General features: G+C 39.2%; 1 protein-coding gene across 2 annotated transcripts in view; it reads right to left on the bottom strand.

The window, feature by feature from the left end:
* The window catches only part of LOC129247835 (cyclin-dependent kinase-like 1), a 62,482-nt gene that overhangs the window by 18,078 nt on the left and 20,098 nt on the right, over window positions 1-24,306 (bottom strand). The window contains exon 1 of one of the 2 annotated variants that reach the window (XM_054887167.1): window positions 12,322-12,526. The exons of the other annotated variant lie outside the window; for it this stretch is intronic. Coding sequence (XP_054743142.1) covers window positions 12,322-12,356 — 35 coding nt within the window. The 5' untranslated portion in view covers window positions 12,357-12,526. Of the gene's footprint in view, window positions 1-12,321; window positions 12,527-24,306 lie in introns of those variants that run through there. 2 annotated transcript variants of the gene reach the window in all.

The following is a 24,306-nucleotide window of genomic DNA, read 5'->3' as shown; positions in this document are numbered from 1 at the left end:
AACTCCATACGATGCCTTTTTTGTGCAGGGTCAGTCGGCTCATGACGTCATCAAGGGCGAAGGCGAAGGGACGGAGCGACAGAGAGCGATCTTGCCTTACTCCTGCGTTGGTAGTGAACGGATCGCTAATATCGACTTTGTGAAGCCATGCCAGTTCAAAGTTCTCGTAGAGGCGTGGTTATCTTGGCGGAAACTCCCTTTCTACTCAGTGCTAGCCATTTTGCCTATCGGTTGATAGTGTCAAACGCTCTCCTAAAGTCTACGAACAGCATGTAGAGCGGGGAGCGCCACTCAACTGATTGTTCTACTATAATTCGAAGTGTGTTGGCGTGGTCAACATACCTTCGGTGAGGTCGAAAACAAGCTTGCTCGTCTCGTCGATATCTTTTAGCCTGTTTTGTATGGTTACGGCTACAATTTTGTAGATGGTGTTAAGTAGGGTTATTCCCCACCAGTTGCCGCAGTCACGCAGGTCGCTTGTCTTGAGCAGCTTCACTATGATGTCTTTTGTGCAGGATGGAGGCAATTTTTCATTGTTCCAGACGGCGGTGATGTGGGGATGAAGAATTTCCGCATTTTAATTAACACTCCCAAATATTTGAAGTTTGGAGGTCCCTCAAAGGTAAATGCCCCGATTTCGTTGGTTTTAGGATTTCGCCTCCCCTCGCTGCGCGAGATCTTTAGATATTCAGTTTTGCCTTCATTTATTCTAAGACCTACTGCTTTTGCACGACTTTCATTCGTACAAATAGATACCTTATGTTCCTTGCCACCAATGCGATATCGTCCGCATACGCGATTGTTATTCCTGAGCGACTAAGAAGATTTCCAAACTTGACTTCATTTCTTATCGCATAGTGAAGAAGAAGATTATAGACAAATGTAAAAAGCGAGGCGCCTTGTTTTACGCCACAGAAAATTTCAAAGGGCTTTGACACGGTTTGATGCACAACTACTTTTCCTTAGAGTTAGTCAGACTTGCCATTACCGACTAAATGAGTTTTCCGTTGACGCCAAAGTCGGCAAGCGCTTCTGGGATTTTGTCTCGGAGAACACTGTCAAAAGTTTGCTTGGAATCGACGAGTAGGATGTGCACGTCTAAGTTGCATTCATAGCATTTTTTAATATTTTGCTTTAGCATACAGATTTGGCCTGCTGTTGATCGACTTTGGCAAAAGCCGCCTTAGTATTCCCCCACGATTTTTTCTGCTGCCGCAGTTAGCCGGGAAGCAAAGATGATTTGGTATGCCTTTCGAATTATTAAAATTTCTAAGGTATAAGCTTTTTGGCTTATCCAAATACTTCTTTATTTTAATAATAGGAATGAATTTTTATTTAATTGCGGATTTATGTATGAAAAGGAAAAAATGAACAAAAACGAATACTCAATCTAAATATTACAAATAATCCTAATTATATCAGTGTCAATGTTTGATAAAAAAGAAGAAAAAACGGTCAGAAATGGACCTTAAAAAATATAATAATTGTTTAGACTTTTACTTAGTAGATTCCCAAAGTTGAAAACATTGAAATATCCTTAAACTGGAGCTGTTAACAGCAGAGCTCCGCATTAAATGTTCAACCCGATGAGATTAACTTATACTGACTTCCCTTGTAATGCCCATAGCAAAACCTAATTGGTCGTCATCCCAGACTTGGCCACGATTTAGGTTGCTGCACAATGATTTAATCACAACCTCTTTCGGTTTTTGTTCTCATATGCAGCCCATTTTTCCCCCATCGGTTATCATCCGTTTTAGAAATGTCAACTTCAATGCGTTTCATTAATGGATCATCATTAGATATCGAAATTCTTTCTGAGAACAGCCGGCTCGAATTTTTTTCCAATTGCCTTTGAAACTAATCTTTAGTTCCTTGACGTGCTTGTTGACATGCTGATCCACATTTTTGGTGATTCATTGACAGAACGTGGGTCTAAAAAAGACACAAGAAAAAAATTTTGGACAAATTACCAAACCGATACATTTGTGGAAGTCTTGAAATCTCGTCGACTAAGCAAAAAATACAAGAGAACCGTCTTCGCTGGTATGTTCGCGTCCAGAGGAAGTCTGAATCCGATATGACAAAGACATCGTTAAGGCGTTGAGGAATCTAGGGCAACCCCAACATATTATATGTAAGTACATAAACGAAGCAGATCGAAGGCGACATCAGACGTGCGAATTTAAACAACGAGACGAGACGAGATCGAAAATTTTGGCAATTACGAACCAGGAGAGCTGACTCCAAGTAAGACGAGACAGAATCAAGGAAGAAGAAGAATAAGAACGTGTCTCAAACTCTATGTCCATATTAGTAGACTGGAATCATTGGAACCATTGCGGAAACTGTCAAAGAGCTTCCTTAGAAAATTGACCAATGCGTATGACTCGATTCAATTTATATATGATGAGAAATAAAAAAGGATGGTTCCATGTGTAGAAGTCCACGCAAGTGGGGAAAGTTACTGATCGCCATTCACTTGGGAGTGGCCAGGACGATTCTTCTACATATGGTTCAAGCAGCTCACAACGTCCGGGATTAGCCCACGTATCCTCTGGTTAGCTTCCGAACACCCGTTCGGGAGTGAGCTAAAGTGAGAAGGCGAAGCATCCCAGCATAGCTGGTTGTGCGCTGGGTTTGGGACCCGCCATTTAAAAAGCCCCCCCAATGAAAACAGCAACAAAGCCTCGGATGAGAACTTCCAACACTGATGACGACCCCTGCAAACGAAATAAGGAATACGATTTGAGGGCATGCACCTGGAATGTCCGGTCCCTTAATGGGGAAGGTGCCTCTGCCCGGCTGGTTGATGTCCTCGTGAGAGTAAAGGCTGACATCACTGCCATCCAAGAGATGCGATGGACGGGGCAAGGTAAGAAAAACATAGGACCTTGCGACGTCTACTACAGCTGCCATGTAAAGGAGCGCAAATTCGGTGTCGGATTTGTTGTGGGAGAGAGACTTTGTCGCCAAGTACTGTCGTTCACTCCGGTGGACGAGCGTCTCGCAACAATCCGCATCAAAGCGCGATTTTTTAACATCTCGCTAATTTGCGCCCACGCCCCGACGGAAGAGAAGGACGATGCGACCAAGGATTCTTTCTATGAGCGCTTGGAACGTTCCTATGAGCGCTGCCCCCGCCACGACATAAAAATCGTGCTTGGCGACTTCAACGCCAGGGTGGGCAAGGAGGGAATTTTTGGTCCCACAGTCGGAAAATTCAGCCTGCACAACGAAACATCCGGTAACGGACAGAGGCTGATCGACTTCGCCGGGGCCCGAAACATGGTAGTCTGTAGCACCAGATTCCAGCATAAGAAGATTCACCAAGCTACCTGGCTGTCTCCAGATCGAAAAACGCGAAACCAGATCGATCATGTTGTGATAGATGGAAGACACGCTTCTAGTGTATTAGATGTACGTACGATCCGAGGACCCAACATCGACTCGGATCATTACCTTGTTGCAGCCAAACTGCGCACACGCCTCTGTGCAGCAAAAAACGTACATCTACCTACGCAAAGAATGTTCGACATCGAAAAGCTGCAATCACAACAGACAGCCAGAAGATTCGCCACTCGACTCTCACTCCTGCTCTCGGAGAGCACTGCCCAACACACCGGCATGTGCGAGTAATGGAGCAACATTTCTCGTTCCCTACGTACCGCCGCCGAAGAAGAAATCGGATTCCGGCGAGCCCGAAAAAACAATTGGTACGACGAGGAATGTCATGCTGCCGCCGAAAGAAAAGATGCCGCCTATAGAGCCACGCTGCGATCGGGCGCAACGCGAGCCGTGTGGGATCGTTACAGAGAGCTAAAAAAGGAAGAGAGACGTATTATCCGACAGAAGAAACGAGAGGCCGAAATACGTGAGTGCGAAGAGCTTGAGATGCTGGCCAACAGGAACAACGCCCGAAAATTTTACCAGAAAGTTCGACGGCTTACAGAAGGTTTTAAGACCGGGGCGTTGTCCTGTAAGAACAAAGACGGCGATCTGGTGACTGACGTACAGAGCAATCTTAAATTATGGAGGGAACACTTCTCGAACCTGTTAAACGGTGACAGCTGCGCATGTCATAGAGAATGTGAAGATCCCGATACCCCAATCGTTGACGACGGAATTGTCGTTCCGCTACCCGATCATGACGAGGTGAGAATAGCGATATTGCGGCTAAAGAACAACAAAGCCGCGGGCGCCGACGTACTGCCGGCTGAGCTATTCAAACATGGCGGCGAGGAGCTGGTAAGGTGCATGCATCAGCTCCTATGCAGAATATGGTCGGATGAAAGCATGCCTGCCGATTGGAATTTAAGTGTGCTCTGCCCAATCCATAAGAAGAGCGATCCTGCAATTTGTGCCAATTACCGCGGGATTAGTCTTCTAAATATCGCCTATAAGGTTCTAGCGAGCGTATTGTGTGAAAGGCTGAAGCCCACCGTCAACCAACTGATTGGACCTTATCAGTGTGGCTTCAGACCTGGAAAGTCTACCATCGACCAAATATTCTCAATACGCCAAATCTTGGAAAAGACCCATGAAAGGAGAATCGACACACACCACCTTTTCGTCGACTTCAAAGCTGCATTCGACAGTACGGAAAGGAGTTACCTGTATGCCGCTATGTCTGAATTTGGTATCCCCGCAAAACTAATACGGCTATGTAAGATGACGTTGCTCAACACCAGCAGCGCCGTCAGAATTGGGAAGGACCTCTCCGAGCCGTTTGATACCAAACGAGGTTTCAGACAGGGTGACTCGCTGTCGTGTGACTTCTTTAACCTGATGTTGGAGAGCATCGTGCGAGCCGCAGAACTTAATCGCTCAGGCACAATTTTTTATAAGAGCGTACAATTGTTGGCGTATGCCGATGATATTGACATCATCGGCCTTAACAACCGCGCTGTTAGTTCTGCCTTCTCCAAACTGGACAAAGAGGCAAAGCGAATGGGTTTGGTGGTGAACGAGGACAAAACGAAGTACCTCCTGCTTCAAACAAACAGTCGGCGCTCTCGCGTATCGGCACCCACGTCACTGTAGACAGTTATAATTTTGAGGTTGTAAAAGACTTCGTGTATTTAGGAACCAGCATTAACACCGATAACAATGTCAGCCTTGAAATCCAACGTAGAATCTCTCTTGCCAACAAGTGCTACTTTGGACTAAGTAGGCAATTGAGCAGTAAAGTCCTCTCTCGACGAACAAAATTAACACTCTACAAGACTCTCATCATGCCCGTCCTAACGTATGGCGCAGAAGCTTGGACGATGACAACATCCGATGAAGCGACGCTTGGAGTGTTCGAGAGAAAGATTCTGCGTAAGATTTTTGGACCTTTGCACGTTGGCAACGGCGAATATCGCAGACGATGGAACGATGAGCTGTGTGAGCTTTACGACGACATAGGCATAGCGCAGCGAATAAAGATCCAGCGGCTTCGTTGGCTGGGTCATGTCGTCCGAATGGATACAAACGCTCCGGCCTTGAAAGTATTCGATGCGGTACCAGCTGGTGGTAGCAGAGGAAGAGGAAGGCCTCCTCTGCGTTGGAAAGATCAGGTGGAGAAGGACTTGGCTTCACTTGGTGTGTCCAATTGGCGCCGGTTAGCACGAGAAAGAAACGACTGGCGCGCTTTGTTAATCTCGGCCAAAATCGCGTAAGCGGTTATCGCGCCAATTAAGAAGAAGAAGAGAAATAAAAAAAATTGACTGTTAGGAACAGAGAAAACTATGGACTAAAAGATTAATTGTAGCTCCCTCTTGGAAGTCGCATTCTGAACAGTCATAGAATTCGCTATTTTTATTCTTTAATATTGCTTCAGCTCCAGCAAATGAGGGAGATTCATATTAAATGTATTGAGATACCTAAAAACTTCAGAAGTATTCCGTCTCAGTTCGCGGAACCATCTGACGTAGATGCAAGTGCTTCGATTATGTATGGTGTGGTTACCTGTGAGCAGTCTAAGGTCGTCCTACTCAACCAGGACTGCCTATTCGCACTTCAATACCTACACTGCTCTGATTATATATAATTGGCTCTTACATACTGTCTTGGATGTTTGGCCAACCGCCTCCTCGAATTTGTGCTGTGATCGGTTTGATGATCCTCAATGAGTCCCTCCATAAATGGAGACCTGCAATTTTATGCTGCCTTCGAAAGGAAAATGATTTGAAGAAAATTTCTAGGGCAGAAATAAACTCGGAGGTTTGCCATTATCTGCCTATTAGCGAAAACCTTTCTATGATTTTGTGTTTCCTGCCCATAGTGAGTTTCAAGACCGGGCCCTGCCGGATGGTAGTCACGCCACGGTAGCAGACTTACTCTTAGTATATCCACTCAGTTATTCGTCTCCTAGGCTTAGCCAACTAAGACTATAAAGTTGTTCCGGTCCCAGAGGTTGAATGGTTGATTCTCTGGTATAAATGAAAGAAGGCGTTAAGATGTACCTTAAAGTATAACTTAAGGTATTCGGCCGCCGTAACCGAATGAGTTGGTGGGTGACTACTATTCGGAATTCAGGGAGAACGTAGGTTGGAATCTCAGTGAAAGACCAAAATGAAGAAAAAGCCTTTTCTAATAGCGGTCGCCCCTCAGCAGGCAATGACAAACCTCCGAGTATATTTCTGCCATGAAAAACCTCCTCATAAAAAATATCTGTTGTAGTTTCAAAATTAATTGTATGAATTTTTAACATATTTTAACTTAGAGACACACCAGTTTTGAAAATGTGTGTAATTTATGACAAAAAAAACCTTCTAGAAAAGATTAGTTACAAAATACAAAGAATCGAATGCAATTTAGAGCGACTGGTGGCCGAAGTAGCGAGCGAGGCTATTAATAGGACAGGTGGAACATCCGGTGCTATGAAATACTGCGCTGTAATAACGCTGAACATAATGAATGCTTTCGACTCAGCAAATTGGACGCTAATTCTTTCAGCACTCAGCAGTCTTGAAGTGCCTTCGTACTTGCTTCGGATTATCCGGAGCTATTTCGATGGTAGGGTCGTTGAATACGACACCGACAACGGACCTCAGAAATACACAGTGACTTTGTGGAACGCAATGTATGATATATATAAATATATAATTGGCGCGTATACCCCTTTTGGGTGTTTGGCCGAGCTTCTCCTCCTATTTGTGGTGTGCGTCTTGATGTTGTTCCACAAATGGAGCGACCTACAGTTCAAGTCAACTCCGAACGGCAGATATTTTTATGAGGAGCTTTTTCATGGCAGAAATACACTCGGAGGTTTGCCATTGCCTTCCGAGGAGCGACCGCTATTAGAAAAAACTTTTTCTTCATTTTAGTGTTTCACTGAAATTCGATGCTACGTTCTCTTTGAATTCCGAATGGTAGTCATGCACCAACCAATTCGGCTACGGCAGCCGCCTCAAAATGGACCGCATCCCCAAAATGGGGCTGTTCATGAATACAACACTGGTGGGGTACGCAGACGATATTGCGCTGGTTGTACGGGGGAACCATGTCATTGATGTGGAACTCACCTGCAACGATGCGATAGCGAGCACTGGATATCCGAGCACTTGAACTAAATCGTCTCTATCCAAGGTAAGGCGCAAAACCAGCAAGGTACTAAAAGTTGGAACAGCAAATTGCGTCACTTAAGGATTGGCAGCGAAGATGGAATCCTTTTTCTAAAGGCCGCTGGACACACGAACTTATCCCTAACCTTGCTATGTGGTTACGACGAATACACGGATAAGAGGATTACTTCTTCTCTCAGATGCTGAGCGGACACGGCTGTTTCCAGTATTATCCACACTGTCCTACCTGCCCAGAGAAGTTTGAAGATTCGCTGCACGTACTCTTCTATTGTCTAAAATTCGCAAGAGAACGTGAAGAGTTCGCCACGATCCTTGGAAGCCAAATGAGACAAATTTAACTGGCAGTATGTGGATTTCAAAACATTCTTGGGCTGCTGCATGCAAGTTTGCCAAGCAAGTATTGCGTACACTACGCAAGCAGTAGCGGTAGACAGAGAAAAATGATATCAATGTTCTGGGTTGCGTCTGATTCCATCGAACTTCTCAACAAGTGCTAAATTTAATATGAAACAGTGTTCCAGAATAGATATACTGACGTCGTTAGACATACTGACGACAATTACAGACGCTTGAGTTCACGACTCACGACCATATCATACTCAGGCAAGACATCACATTACTTTAAAAGTTCTATTTACTTCATAACGAAACTAATGGTGACTATCAGCAACGTATAACCTTCATACGTTTTAGGTAGAGAGCCTGGATGCAGATTTATTTTGTGATTGATATCCACAATCACGTCTCCAATCTCGATTTTGTGCAAATGCCATTCCGGCGTGGAAGTTAGCCGGAGTGAGGGGATCTGTTTTAGTGGGTGAATGCCCCACAAATCATTGGCGCGACGGCATCAATCGAATGTTTCCGACATTTTTAACCTCCCTATCGCCAATAAATCTGAATATCATATCTAAATGAGCCCAATTAGCAAAGCCACATAAATGACGGTCATTTGGCTCCAATTCTTGCACGAGCTCTATTTTATAGACACGTCAGTCAAGATCTTTCCAGAAAATTTTCCACATGAAAAATCCTTAATTCCTTTTAAGGCTGCCATGTGACACTTCAACTAATCACATTCAATCCGGAAACGTTGCTTTTTAGGTTGTAAGGTAAAAGTTTACAAATAATATATTCTAGCATACCTTCTTCCAGCTCAGCTCAACTTTCGTCCAAGCCAAGGAGGATTTTGTCGCATTATTTCTCAAATTTGGAATCTGCCAGCAACGGGTTAACTATTTGCATGCCAATCTAAGGCATATAAAGACTCCGTCTTTTTCCTCGCTACGTTTCCTCCGCGGTCAAAAACTTCAGTGCTTTGAGCTTTTTAGTCGTACATAAATTATTTTGCCTTCAATAGCTATAGAATATGGACTTATTGAGAAGTTTTGACAATTTATTTAATTTTCATTTAATTGTAATAATTTTTTTTGGAAATATAGTTTATTATACCAAAAATACTACACACACTACAAACCATTTAAGATTTGCACAGGTTTGAAAAAAATTCAAAAAATGTTCATCAAAATTTCACACCTTCTATTCCGAATTTTTATAAAAATTTTGGGTATAGAATTTTATAAAAAAAAAAAAATAAATAATTGGCGCGTACACTTCTGTTAGGTGCTTGGCCGAGCTCCTCCTCCTATTTGTGGTGTGCGTGTTGATGTTGTTCCACAAATGGAGGGACCTACAGTTTTAAACCGACTCCGAACGGCAGATATTTTTATGAGGAGCTTTTTCATGGCAGAAATACACTCGGAGGTTTGCCATTGCCTGCCGAGGGGCGACCGCTATTAGAAAAATGTTTTTATTAATTTTGCTTTCACTGAGATTCGAACCGACGTCTCTCTGTGAATTCCGAATGGTAATCACGCACCAACCCACTCGGCTACGGCGGCCGAATTTTATAGTTCATTGAATTTTGGTACAGTGAAGCGCAAGTTTCAAAACGTTCACCATTTTTATTTACTTAAAAAGAAGCAGTTTACGATGTTCATAGACAGAAGTGTTGAAAAAAACCAAAATGCGGATTTGTCGTCTTTTTCAACTTGTTGGCCTTTGTCATTCGACTACGTTAAAAATTTTACGGATCTTGGCTTAAAAATCGTGCAAGAATTGAAGAAAAGGGACACTCCTTTGCAACGATGCATTTTGCTGACAATTTTTTTTACTGACGGTGTTGGGTGTTTTCCAATTACAAAAAAATGTTACATGGAAAAAATACACCAAAAAGCCAGGAAAAAACAAAATGCTAAAACTCAAAGCGATTTTTGAATCACTTGAAACTTGCAGCTTGTTTTTTGAAAATTTATTAGGCTATAAAACTGCATTGTCGAAATTTTTCTGATCAAAATATATAAACTTTTATTGGAAATTTGTTGAGTTCTTCTTAAAGCTACATATTGCTTGACCCTCGAACTTATATTGTTTTTATAGGAGAATGGACTTTTAAGTTCCACAAATATTGCGTTGATTTTTTACATTTTTTTCCTGAGTGTTGGGTGTTTTCCCTATAAAAAACTTCTTGAGCATTCGTTATATGAAGAAAATGCCAGAAAAAAAATGTCCAAAATAAACTTGAAACTTGCAGCTTGTTATCGTAAAATGTAATAGACAATAAAATTGCATTCTTGAAGATTCGGTAAAAAGTTGTATTAAAAATTTTGATTTTTTTGAAGAAAATTTGTTGATTTTCATTGTTTTTTTAATTTGCAGCTTAGTAGCTCAAAAGTAAATAGACTTAAACTACATTCCCCAATTTTTTCCAAAAATTGTGTATATCATTAACTTTTAAAGGACTTCCGTGTAAATTTACGTTATGTTTGAACCTTGAATTTGTATAGTTTTTCAAGGAGAAAGAATTAAATTTGCAAAAAAATTACTAAAATTAACTAAGAAACGAATAAATTTTCAAACTTGTCGGGTATTCTTAGTGTTAGAGATATTTAACGCAGGGTATGACAGAATTGTTTAGAACTTTGACTTTTCAAAATTCTTAAATTTGAATAAATTAAATTATAAACCTAAAAAAAGTTGTAAATTTAAATAAATTTAATTATAAATTTACTTTAAATTTATTATTAAATTTATTTAAATTTTAAGAAATTTAAAAATTTTTAAGAATTAAATTAAAAAAAAAAATTAAATTTTAAAATTTATTTGAATTTAAAAATTTCAAAAAGTTAAAAGTTTAATTTAATTTGTTTAAATTTTTAAAAACTAAATTAAATTAAATTAATTTAAATTCTTAAATTTTTGAAAGTTTTAAATTCAAATAAATTTTAAATTTTTAAATAAATTAATTAAAATGGTATAATTTTTAGGTAATTAAATTAAATGAATGTAAATAAATAATAATTTTTTTATTAAAATCTAAATTTAGACTGTGTCGAGCCTGAGTGCTTAACAAAATTTTCAAATTTTAAATAATTTAATTAAATTATTATAATTTATTAGATAATTAAATTAAATTAATGTAAATAAATTATAGTTTTTTTTATTAAAATCTAAATTTAAAATTAAAAAAATAAAAATTTTACTTAAAAAAAATTTTAATTTTAAATAATTAAATTTAATTATTATAATTTATTAGATAATGAAATTAAATTAACATAAGTGAATTATAATTTCTTCTTATTAAAATATGAATTTAAAATTAAAAAAATAAAAATTTTAATTAAAAGAAATTTTAAATAATTAAATTAAATGAATTTAAATTAATTAATTTTGTTTTTATTAAAATCTAAATTTAGACTGTATCGAGCCTGAGTATTCAGCAGGACCTCACTTGCCCGTAGAATTTCTCCAATTCCCTGCGGCTACCCAGGTTCTGCAGCAAATTGCACAGCAAAATTGAGGCACTTTTTGCTTTGTAGTAACAGTTAATAATCTTGCGAAATTCCCTTTTTTTGAAACTTCACTGTCTCCATAGGAAATTCAAGAAAATAATAATAGATATTCCTCATAAATACATGTAACTGCATCAGCAAAGCAAAACAGGTATCTAAAAACTTCAGTAAGCGGCTTTTTTTCTATAAGGCAGCCGATTGTTAGAGAATATAAAAGTAAAGATTCGCGGGAAATATAAAAAAAATTTCAGCAGATTTTCCTCATAAATATGTACATGTAACTTCATCAGCAAAGCAAAAAAAAGAAACTTCAACAAGCGGCATTTTTTCTATGAAGCAGCCGATTCTCAGATAATATAAAAGTAAAGCTGCCCACTTACTTCACCTGTTTATTACTAAGCTGATAGATTTGCTCTTATATGCAATCAATTTTCCGAGTAAAAAAAAAACAAAAACAAAAAAAAACAAATTGCATGAATCTGATTTTGTTGCAGCACATTCCACACACTACAAAACATAGGCACATAATACGTGATTTTATATTGCATATAAATCTTCGATTGCACAACCTTTTCTTTTTGCACTGGCGAACTTGTGTCATTAGTGGCAAATATTTTTATGCTGACAGCTTTTCAAATAGTCACTAAATCACACTAAATTAATTATGCACGTAATTACAGATGAAAAAAATCTATTCAACACTGATTATGTCAATCAAGATCGGAACGATAAGTTCTAGCTCTGCCACGGGTTAAACGGTAACTGTGAAAGTCAGCTGGCTTATTACCTCATTATATTACGGCATAAATTAGGCACTAACTAAGTGAGCACATATGGCAAGTAAAAAGTATATGTAAGCATACGCATGTTATGTGATTTATAAATAGCTATTTGCTTACCGTCTCAGCGAAAATAGTTTCGAGAGCTCAAACATTTTTCGAAATTTGGAACTTAACAAAGTGTCTTATTACAAGCGTGCGCCTACGCAAATTACACCGAAAATAACAATTGCACCACCGTCACCAAAAATTTAAGCAAACTTGCGACGTCAGAATTAGTATAGCATATAGCATAAAAATATTTATAGAACGCCCGACAACGCAACCCAACGACCGATCAACTCAAGACGACTGCATAGAATGTCCTTTTTGTAAAAGTCCAAGTGTGCTGACGTCGTTTGTGGTGCTGCCGCGCACTTAGGTAAACACCTTCATACACTTATATATGTACATATATATACGTACAAATGTACCTACACACACAAACATAAATGTAATAAAATATATTACATTTTTTTTTCTAAATTGAAGTGAGAGTGGTGGACACACAGCGCGTGGCATGTTGCGAACGTTGTGGCATGTGCGGCGTGTAAGGTTTTGTAGCGGTGATATTGGGATGTGTGCATCATACCCATGTGCATGTGTGTGTTTGTTTGTGTGTATTTGGTGTGGTGGCGGTATGCCGCATACATGAAATTGTTGAATTTCAATTAGTACAAGTTACTCATACGCTATGTAGCACCATGTTGTGGATGGCCGCTTACGTACGGCGTGCATACGAGTACATACATATATGCATGCGTACATACATGCATATGTACATATAATAATCTACTTACATAAACATGCATGCTCGTACATGTAGGTATTTGTGTACTTTAAGACAATTTTGTGCCGCCACTGTTGCAATCGAAAACGCAGTGGTAGTTGGCTACAATTATAGGTAGCGGTTGGCGTTCACATGCGTGACTGGCATTAAATACACATTAAAAACATAATGCGAAAGTTTAAGATGCGTGTTTCTGCTTTGTATTTAGACTTTCTTCTTACTTTTTTTGCCTCTTTGTTTTCTTCTGCCTCATTACAAGTTGAAAGCGTGAGAAAGTGCATGCGATATTTAATGGTTGCACGCATGTGAACTAACTTGGTGTGCTTAATTACAAATGGGGGAAGTGAGGTTTGAAATTCAAATGCAAGTTAAGTTAGCTGTAATAATAACTAAAAAACTCTCTGTTCCGCCCAAGCGGAGTTATTTTGCGCCAATACGAATTTTAGAGATAAATCAACTTCAGCGCCACCTGCTGGTTCTGTTTTATTCAAACGTAATGCATAGTGAGTTAGTTAAATTCCCTATATAAAATTTATAAATAATAGGTATATATATACTCAATCGTCACCCTCCTCTTGCTTAGTCAATAGAAAGGACGTAGTTCGCAAGGCGTATAAATTCTAATTCGGTTTAGAGTCGAAGCATGAAAGGCAAGAATTTGCTAGGCATTGAGATCTAAAATTGTTCAGAAACCGAAAAAGTGGCTTTGTGTTTTTTATTCGGTATTTGGCCGAGCTCCTTCTCCAATTTGTAGCAAGCGTATTGGTGTTTTTCCAAAAAGGGAGGGACCTATAGTTTTATGCCGCCTCTGAACGGTAGATGCTTTTCTATGTGTGGTTTTCTCATGGCAGAAATGCATGCGGAAGCTTGTCATTGCCTGCCGAGATGCCAGCGCTATTGGATAAAACGTTTTCTATCATTTGGTGTTTCATGGCCAAGCGTTGAACCATGCACTACTCACTCACCAACCCATTCAGCTGCAGTAGCCGCAATAAAGAACCTAAAACTTAAGTAAAATTTAGGGCACTTCATTGTACCTACATCATCAATTATTTCAAAGGCGAGTCGCTTAAATTCACAAATATTTCGACTTTTTCTGCTCATGAGAATTACTAGGCCACACTTTTATTGCTAAAGTCTGTGAGATCGATTTCGAATCCTATTCTGGCAGAAGTCAATCTTAATGTCCTCTCTTGAAAAACTAAGCACTTCAGGCCTTGATTTCATAAAACAATGTAAGCTGAGACCTATGATTAGAAATAAAAATGCGTGGAAAACTTTAGTTTCTAAAGAAGTATGGAATAAATAATAAAATAATAATGTAAAATTAATTACGATATGAATGAACAATTTTAATGTTTCATGATTTTAATTTTCATTCCAGTACTTCTGATATATCGAAGTCGCCTCATATCGCTAAGAAAAGTATAAAAGTATACCAGCACGTTTGACGAGAGATCTTCCCTCATAAATATAGGCCTCGAATTTTTTATTCTGATGATAAATCTTTCTAGGTAAGATCACAAAAGTTATTAAATGTCAACAGCAAATGATTTAAACAATTACACATGCACATACTATTAAATTTTCGCTCTAGTTACTTTTTTCATGAGTTGGCAGCACTGTTAATAACATCTGGGCCAACTTTCATGTGAATATCATTATCAGTAATATATTTACGCTTGTGTTTATCAAACGACCATGAGTGCATTTTTCGATTTTTACAATGTCTGATTTGATTGAGCAGAGAAGTGCCATCAAATTTTGTTTGCGGAATGAAATTTCGGCTGCGGAAACGTTTAGCATGTTGCAGAAGGCATTTGGTGATTCGACCATGTCGCAGAAAAATGTTTATAAGTGGTACAAAGACTTCAAAGAGGGTCGAGCACGTGTTGATGACTTGGAGCGCTCCGGACGACCATCGACGTCAACAGATGACCAATACGTCAATAAAGTGAAGGAGTTAGTGCTCAAAAATCGTCGGTTGACTGTTAAAGACCTTACTGATACGATCGGAATATCAGAAGGATCTATGAAAACCATTTTGAAAAACCATTTGGGCCTACGAAAAGTCAAATCTCGTTTGGTACCGAAAACTCTCAATTTCTTGGAAAAAAGTCGTCGCGTTGATGTGTGTAAAACAATGCTTTCAGACTATCAGGACAAGCTCAAATGCATCATTACGGGAGATGAGACTTGGATTTATGCTTACGACCCTGAAACAACCGACCAATCAAGCGAATATCGAGCTAAAGGCGAAGCCAGACCGAAAAGAGCACGTCAAAGTCGTTCAAAAATAAAGGTCATAATGACAGTTTTTTTCGATTTTCGTGGTGTGGTGCACTATGAATTCCTTCCTCCTGGCCAAACTGTTAATAAGGAATGTTATTTGAGCGTTATGCGTCGTTTACGTGAAGCAATTCGTCTGAAAAGACCAGAATTATGGGCCAACAACTCTTGGTTTTTGCATCACGATAATGCACCGTCTCACACTACACTCGTTCTTCGTGACCATTTCGCAAAAAACTTCCACGCATATCGTTCCGCAACCAGCGTATTCGCCTGATTTGGCTCCGTGTGACTTCTGGCTCTTCTCAAAACTCAAGAGACCACTCCGGGGAACGCGTTTGGAGTCGATTGAGGAGATAAAAGCTGAATCGAAGAAGGTGCTGATGGCTATACCGGAAATGGACTGTTTGGCATGTTTCGGGGATTGGAAAAATCGTTGGCATAAGTGTATTTCATCGAGAGGGGATTATTTTGAAGGGGATGAAATTGATTTACAATAATAAATAAAGATTTTTCATTTTACAACCAAATTCGCCTTACTTTTTGCCCACAGTATATACAAATTTTTGTTTGTTAAGAGTTTTCCAGACAAAAAGAAAAACGAGATGCATCGTTACGTGTGCTTTTAATTATTAATATATATATATTTTTGAAATTAGAAGGTTTTTCGGGGCCTCTATGCAAAATTGTTTTATTGCATTTTTTTAACATTCGTGTACAGAAATCAAACGACGAGATTAACTAGTATCGATATGTAGCAGTGAGAGATTTTATAAAAAAAAAAAAAATAAATAATTGGCGCGTACACTTCTGTTAGGTGTTTGGCCGAGCTCCTCCTCCTATTTGTGGTGTGCGTCTTGATGTTGTTCCACAAATGGAGGGACCTACAGTTTCAAGCCGACTCCGAACGGCAGATATTTTTATGAGGAGCTTTTTCATGGCAGAAATACACTCGGAGGTTTGCCATTGCCTGCCGAGGGGCGACCGCTATTAGAAAAATGTTTTTATTAATTTTGCTTTCACCGAGATTCGAACCAACGACCTCTCAGTGAATTCCGAATGGTGATCACGCACCAACCCATTCGGCTACGGCGGCCGCCGTATCGCCGTACTATCAGGAAAACGCAAGTCGGATATTCCACCAAAAAGATGGCGCAAAAGCTGGCGCAAAAGCTGGCTTTCAAAATCAACAGAAGTGCAATAATAAAAATATTTTATAATGTTCATAATATTATATGTACATATGTATGTAAATATTTAAATTATATCTGTAAATTGTGTGAAGAAAAATAGGTGCAAATCTATAATGAAAGGCTAAGAACAGGAAGAAGATGTAAGACTTGTGACCCAAATTTGCGGTAAAGTTCATATTTCCACGGGAATTCAAAGCGTTGAAGGCACAGGTAAATTTAAAAAAAATCAAGATTAGGGGTAGTCAGGGGCTCGAAAATATGATGATTTTCAATAATTTTTGTTTGCTAGTCAGTTGCTTTATTTTACAAAATAAAAACATAGCACTAGTACATCATATTTCGACTTGACTTCAGCAAAATTTCAACAAAAAAAAAAAATATATTAATTGTAAGAGTTATCGCTGTTTATGTGGAGCTCGTTGTAGTCGCTGTAGAAGTCCTTTGCGGTGATCATCACAAGCCCTTGTAGAGTCATCTAAAATCCATCGGACAAGAGAAATTAGTTTTATTAATATATAATCTTCAGCCTGATCGAAGCTTTTTTTTCAAAATTAATAGTGTGGCGGTCTCAGGAAATATTTTTCAGATTTTCGAAAAAACCGTCAGTCAATTATTTAAAAAATCGAAATCCTTGGATCAATCACGACTGTTTTTTGTGTTTTTCAAAAGCAGTATAAATTTTATTGAAATCTATGAAGCGGTTTTATCAGGTTAGTCCATAAGTTCGTGCGGTTTTTAAAGGTGGTTTTAAATTTAATAAAAAAATATTTAAAGTATTTATTAATCAATAATATATTTTCCTTCATTATTGACAATGTCTTCCCAACGTTTAGGCAAATTTTAAATTCCCTGCTCAAAAAATTTTTTGCCCTTGGAGACCAAAATACGCTTCGATAGCCCTTTTTATAGAGATTTTTTTCATATGAGAATGAAGGCCACGAAAAAGGTGATAATCACAAGGCGCAATATCCCATCCGAGCTCGTTTAGCTTACCTAATGTTTGCCTTGCAGTATGAGGTCTTGCGTTGTCGTGGTAAAACAAAACTTTGCGTCTATTCACTAAAGACGGTCGATTTTTTTTAAGTGCCTCATTCAGGTTTGATAGCTGATGGGAATAATAATCAACAGTTCTCGTCTGGTTTGGTTCCAGAAGTTCATAATAAACAATACCGGCCATATCCTACCAAATAGACAGGAGAACCTTCTTGGGGTGAAGGCCATCTCAAGGTGTCGGTTCTGGTGTTTCATCTTTATCTAACCATTGGCGTTTGCGAACAGGATTATTGTCAAGGACCCATTTTTTATCACCAGTAACGATACGGTTCAAAAGACTTTACTTTTCAAGCCGTTGCAGCAGCTGAGAACACACATTCACTCTCTGCTGAAGGTTGGCGACGGAAAGTCTATACAGAACCCATTTTCCCATTTTTTAAGTTACAGTGAGTATATTTCCCTAAACATTTGCTCTCAGACAACCCCATTCACGACGTTTGCTATTGAAATCACCACAGAATACTACACTTTCTTTAACATTAAAAATACGTGTTAAATCTTTTTTATAAAATTTACGCAGATCATTTGTTGGTGAACCTCCCGGATAGTATGCGCTAAAAATCTTAATTTTGCTCTTATTTTCACCAACAATTTCAATTCCTACGTTTTCAATTACTTTAGTTTTGATATTTTCTATTTCATAATAATTAATTATTTTCCTGACTAAGATGGCAACCTCACCTCCAGCGATCCCTACATATGACCGAATAGTGTGGATGATTTTAGTATTTAATATTTTTCTTCACTTAACTATTATTTGGGAATATTGATTGCTTTAGCGAGTTAACGTTTAGGTTGGCAACCATTTTGAAAGCTGATAGCCCAGCTTTATTCAGTAGTTTAGGGTAATTCTATTGCTTAATTTTTCTTTTCAAAATCAATCAATTTCCGACAGCTACAAATATTTTTTGGTTCATACAATTCAGCTTTCAAGCAACTATTAAATGTTTTCTCTAGAATCCCATTAATTGGCCTTGCCACTCAAGCAATTCCATTTCATGGCTTATTTTACAGCGAAAAAGTAATACTGGTTCTTGCAGTTTCAACTCAGCCCTGAATGGGGAGGCATTTTGCAAAAAGGAATATATATAATAGTAAACGTAATTCCATTGCACTATATTTGCATAAATGGGAACTGGAAAATTGATATGCGTGTAGTTGCGAGTGAATGAAGGAAGTGGCCTTAAGTGGCGCAGGAATTTCCTTAGAACTGTGAACGAAGAACGGCCTCACTTACCGATAAGTTGAGAGCTTCCAAAGTTTGCATGCGGCTTAATAGATACCTTTCACCCGTATTTGGTTGCTTGTACACGTACATGTTAGGGGTGCTAGTCCTGGGATCGCATAATCCACGGTCCCGTGAGGTTAGTATCGGGATTTTGGGATACCGTAATACTATAATGAGTATACAAAATTAGCTAATATGATTCCGCGAAGATTTTTTGGTTAAGTTAAGTTAAGTTTCTTTTGTTAAAGACAGACTTGTTAAAGGGACAGATTAGGATTGAAATATTATTGAAATTAGTACTTTTAGCCAAAAGTGAAATTAGGTTGGTATGGTTACCCAATGAATGAGCACAATTGGATGAAGAAAGATTCGTCCTTGGTGATACCATTATGAAGGAGGTGAGGTGAAAGAGAAATACCGATGAGATGCAGCGAGAGGGCGGGGAGAGGCGATGACTATGTTTGCGTCAACCGCTTTATGCCGCTGATGAAATTCGTCAGATTTTTAATGTCAGCGCCAGCTATATCAGCAGACGTGGCAAAGAAGTAAGAGCCAAGATGCCTGGCTCTTAGCCCCGCCAGAGCGGGGCAGCTAAGGAGAAGGTGCTGAGATGATTCCACCTCATCCTCCATACATCCAGCGCAAAAAGGACTCGAGGTTATTTCAAGTCTCACAGCATTGTGCCCTGTTAAGGAACCCACGAGATTATTGAGCTAATATTTTGTCAGCCTCAGAAGCTCGCCCGTGTGCCTCCGGTCCACATGTGGCCAGAAGAATTTCGCGACCTTGCACGTTTGAGCACTTGGCTAGCGCTCGCTGAGTTGGCGCGATGCCCATCTTTCCAGGAGCAGACCGCAGGTAGTCAGGGGGATCCCAATTCTTTCCCTTCGCGGGGAAATCACCTCTCATGTCCCTTGTGTGGCCAGCTCATCCGCCTCACAGTTTCCCGCAATGTCGCTGTGACCAGGAACCCAGATGAGGCTGGTGCCAAAGAATTCGGACGCAGTCGAAAGTGAGGTCAAGCATTCCATGATCAGTTCCGAATTCACTGTCATAGACCCGAGGGCCCTTATTGCCGCTTGGCTGTCGGAGTAAATATTTACTTTCTTAACTGTTAGTACGCATGTGAGCAGCTAATCAGCTGCCTCCTTGATTGCGGCTACCTCTGCCTGGAACACACTGCAGTAGTCCGGTAACCTGAATTTGAGTCTGATGAGAAGCTCCCCGCAAGAGAGGAGCCGTGAACAAGTTCACCAGGCCCTGCCCCCAAGTGTAGCCCTCCGTCCACTCTTCCCTTGACGGAATATGAGAGGAGAAGGTTCCGGTTGGACTACACGAGGGTATACACTGATCCGTTGACAAAGGGATGAACTCGAAGTTTCTAAGAATGCTTGAGTGCCCATAAGTCAGGTTAAGCTCGTAGCTTCCCCTCAGTCTGATTGCGGTACGTGTAGCGGCAATTCTGCCTGCGATGTCTACGGGTACCACATTTAACATTACGTTGAACACCAGAGTAGGAGTCGTTCGAAGCGCCCCACTAATTCCAATGAGTGCCGACCTCTGAACTCTCTCCATCTTCTTCACCAATGTCGTCTTCTCTAGTGAGTTCCACAAGACTATTACTCCATATAACAAGATAGACTTTACAATAGTTTTATGTAGCCAGAAAACAACTCTAGCCGAAAGGCGTCATCTTTTGCCAATAGCGCCCTTGCTCCCATATAAGGCGATTGTTGCCTTCGTTACTCTTTCCTCAATATTGCGCTTCCATGTAAGCTTGCTGTCAAGGATAATACCTAGGTACTTCACCTTGTCAGAAAGCATCAGAGGAGCGCCCCCAGTGAGGAAAGTTGAGCTCTGGGTATTTTATATTTCCTCGTAAATAGGACGAGCTCCGCCTTAAGAGGATTCACCGACAGGCCGCAATCCGTTGCCCACCTAACAACTACGTTCAGATATCCCTGTATCAAGTTGTACAGAGTATCTACAAATTTTCCTCTAACGATTAGTGGCACGTCATCCGCGGAGGCAACCACCCTGCAGCCCCCTTTCACCAGTTCCTCCAGCAAGTCATTTACGACAACAACCCAGAGGAAAGGCGTGAGAACACCACCTTGCGGAGTGGAGTGAATTCTGTCTATACTAAAAATTCTCAGAGAAATTTTACAAATATTTGAATTCATTCGAAAACTAACATTGATTGATTTCCTGTGAATTATTATTTCTAGTAAACAAATTTAACATTGCTTATCTATCTTAGATGAGCTGGATAGGAGACGTCTTGGACTCATCTGTATACCATTTTTTCGAGTCATTATGTAGCCAAGTTGGGCTAGTGTTGCACTCTTCCATAGATATGTAGTCCTCAGTAAATATCTGCTTTACAGATATTTTTAATACAATCCCGATATGTTATTATAATATAACCGCGAAATTTTGGGATTTGTCCCGAGGCATACCTGCCTAAATTCTTAAATTGCCGATTTTATTTTACTTAATAACAAACACGCAATTCCAATAAGTTTTTGTATAGTCCCGAAATTTCGGGATTCCTCCCGGACCATAAATTCCTAAACTCTTAAATTGTCGATTGTGTTTTTTAAACAAACACGCAATCCCGAAATATTGCAGCATAATCTCGCCATTTCGCGACTTGTCCCCGACAATAATTACTTAAATTGATGATTCCGGTACATTTCGAAATTACGTAGAAAATATCCCGAAATTTCGGTATTAAAATTCATATTAACTTTCCTAGTGCATCCATATGTATGTATATATATGTACAGGTATACTTGTATGTATAGTATATTACATTTGTATTTATATTTTCATTTTGCGTCCTGCACAAATGGCTTTGTAATCATTTGCTTTGCGGTCGCTTTACATTTATAGCTCTTTAGCATGCGGCCGCATTCCTTCCTTGTGCACAACATAAGCATACACACGCACATGCAACGCCATATAACAATACTCGTATACCAAACGGAAAACTCACGCCATTTAATGCAAATAACCAAATATCCATATCAGCTAAGACATATCTAATGTCTTGTGGTCGGCTTTTGACCTTTGTGTGGTAATGCTGGCGCTATTGTTTACATACAATTTGATCGTTGTGCGTGTGTTGTTGCTGTTACTGGTTTTTGACGCTAAAATATTATACAGCAATACGAGTTGGTTTTATTGAAAATTGCTTTTCTATTAGTATTAGTATTCTTGCTTTTCTTTGCACTCGCGCTAATTGTAATTCCTCTTACACTTTTTCGTTGCCAGCCTTTAGGCGCTCACACACTTGCTGTGGTGTGCCGTGGCAGGTTCTTGCTTTATTCCACCTTGTTTTAGTTGCTTAGTAAAGATTTACCTGATTTCCCTTACAAGTAAGTGCTTATTTGTATATTTACGTGTTTGGCTCGCATTCTTGCGCCACGTCTAAGAACTATTTGGGTAGCTTAAATTTGCATAATTACTACTTTTATCCGTGTGTTTTTTTCTTTGGACTTCCTTGAATAGTCTGTTTCTTTTTTTGTATTTGCATTGTACAATACCTTGACGATTGTTTGCTATAAAAGTAATGAACAGAACTTGTTTGTTTCTTGGATTCTTGTTGTGATAATCTGGGGGTGCCAAAAAATTTTATTCATTACCTCAAGTGGTGCCTTCTGAACTAATTGCGTGGCAAGTGGATTGCCTAATTAACATCTCTTGGTAGGGGAATTGGTAGTGAGTTGGTTGCATGTAACGAAGTAGGAATTCAGACTTCTGTCAATGCAGGTAAATGTACTTATTCGATGGGGTGTAGGTGGAGCTATGATTTCTTTGTTAAGGAAAAATATTAGTAGCTCCTAATTTGTGAAGTGTGTGAAATTTATTTATTGATGCAAGGCATCATGTGCGCATATATGTATTTAGTTTGATAAATGTAAATGTCATTAAACATAGCTACGACATCGACTTAATGCGCAGTCTGCCTTAAAAAAAAAATGATAGTAGTTTTAATGTTATAATCGTCTAATAAAGTCCATAATGAAAAAGAGAATTCAAATGCTTTAGTTAGTTGGGGTTTTAAAGGGCACAAAAGTATTGATGTATTTACGTCCTGGCAGCGAGATTGATGATATAACGCTTGAAAGGAAAAGCATTGAAAGCGATCTAATGTAGACAATTAACTGACGTTCACATTGAAACATGAAACGTATCAGAATCCATTTTCATTTCATTGATGGATTGACAACAACATTCCCAGTAAGAATAAATTTGTGATATCCTGGAGCAATTTTGCTACCCAGATAGCCTGATTGAATGCTTTTCGACTAATTTCTGAGACACATACGCTCAGCCCAACCCAGCTCCATTCTATGTTTATTGAGGGAACATTTTTTCTGAAAACTTCAAATATCAGGTAAAATTTTCAATCTAATTTGGACTTTTCCAAATTAAAAAGGGTATTAAGGGGTTATTAATCTGTTCTTAGATGTTTTTAAGAATTTCCGCTCAATTGGCCTGCGACGATTAGAAGAGGATCAGTTTTTTTGCTTATAAGTGAAAAGTTAAGTGTGAATTAATACGATCTTGTGTGAGGAGCATAAAGAAACTTGAGATCGTCTGAAAAATGAAAGAATTGAACAGTGAATATTCATATATCTAAAATATAACAACAGTAAATACAAAATATACATATATTTTGAATTTGGCACGTGGATTATCCTTGTTTTTAAATTTATCCAGTTTTTTTTAGAAAACGGGCCGAAAGTCGAATTTGACAGTGGGACAAAAGCAACAAATTGCAGTTCTTTTGAAAGCCAAGAACCTGGGCTAGGCAGGCATAGCAAGAACCGTTGGAATATCCAAGGCGTCTGTGGTAAATGTTGCCAAAAAGTTGAAAAATACCACAAACATTTTAGCGGTAACTTCAAACAATCGCCAAAATTGTGGCCGAGAACGCATCACCTCAACCAGGCAGGATCACAAAATCATCCAAACAGTTCTCTGGAACAGAAATGCTTCAAGTCGGATGATTGTTAGAGAGGTTCAGGAATCTGGAGTAAATATTTCGGAAAGAACGTTATGACGACGCTTATACGAAAATGGGCTTTTTTGCAGACGACCAGTAAAAAGCCAAATCTGACACCGTGTATGCGAAATCGGCGGAAACTTTGGGCACAACTTCACAGAGACTTCAACGCGGAATATTGGAAAAAAGTGAGTTAAAAAAAAATATTTTTTTCCTTTGTCAAATAGCAGTAGTAAGAAGATGTGAACATTCACACTTTTTTGTGGTTGTGTTTTTCTTCTTACAGATCATCTTCAGCGATGAACGCCGATTGGAAGCGGTTACAAAAACAGCAAATTTTGTTCGCAGAAGAGCCGGAGAACGACATTCTGAAGATTGTGTGCTTGCAAGGGTCAAACAACCCCCAGTGTTATGGTTTGCGGCTGTATAACCTACAGGTCCGCTATATTTTGTTGAGGGAACAATGAGCTCTGTCCAATACGTGGATGTGCTGGAAAAC

The sequence above is a fragment of the Anastrepha obliqua genome, chromosome 5, assembly GCF_027943255.1.
Source record: "Anastrepha obliqua isolate idAnaObli1 chromosome 5, idAnaObli1_1.0, whole genome shotgun sequence".
NCBI lineage: Eukaryota > Metazoa > Arthropoda > Insecta > Diptera > Tephritidae > Anastrepha > Anastrepha obliqua.
Note: the sequence above shows the minus strand (reverse complement) of the source record. Positions and strands in the feature narration are given on the sequence as shown.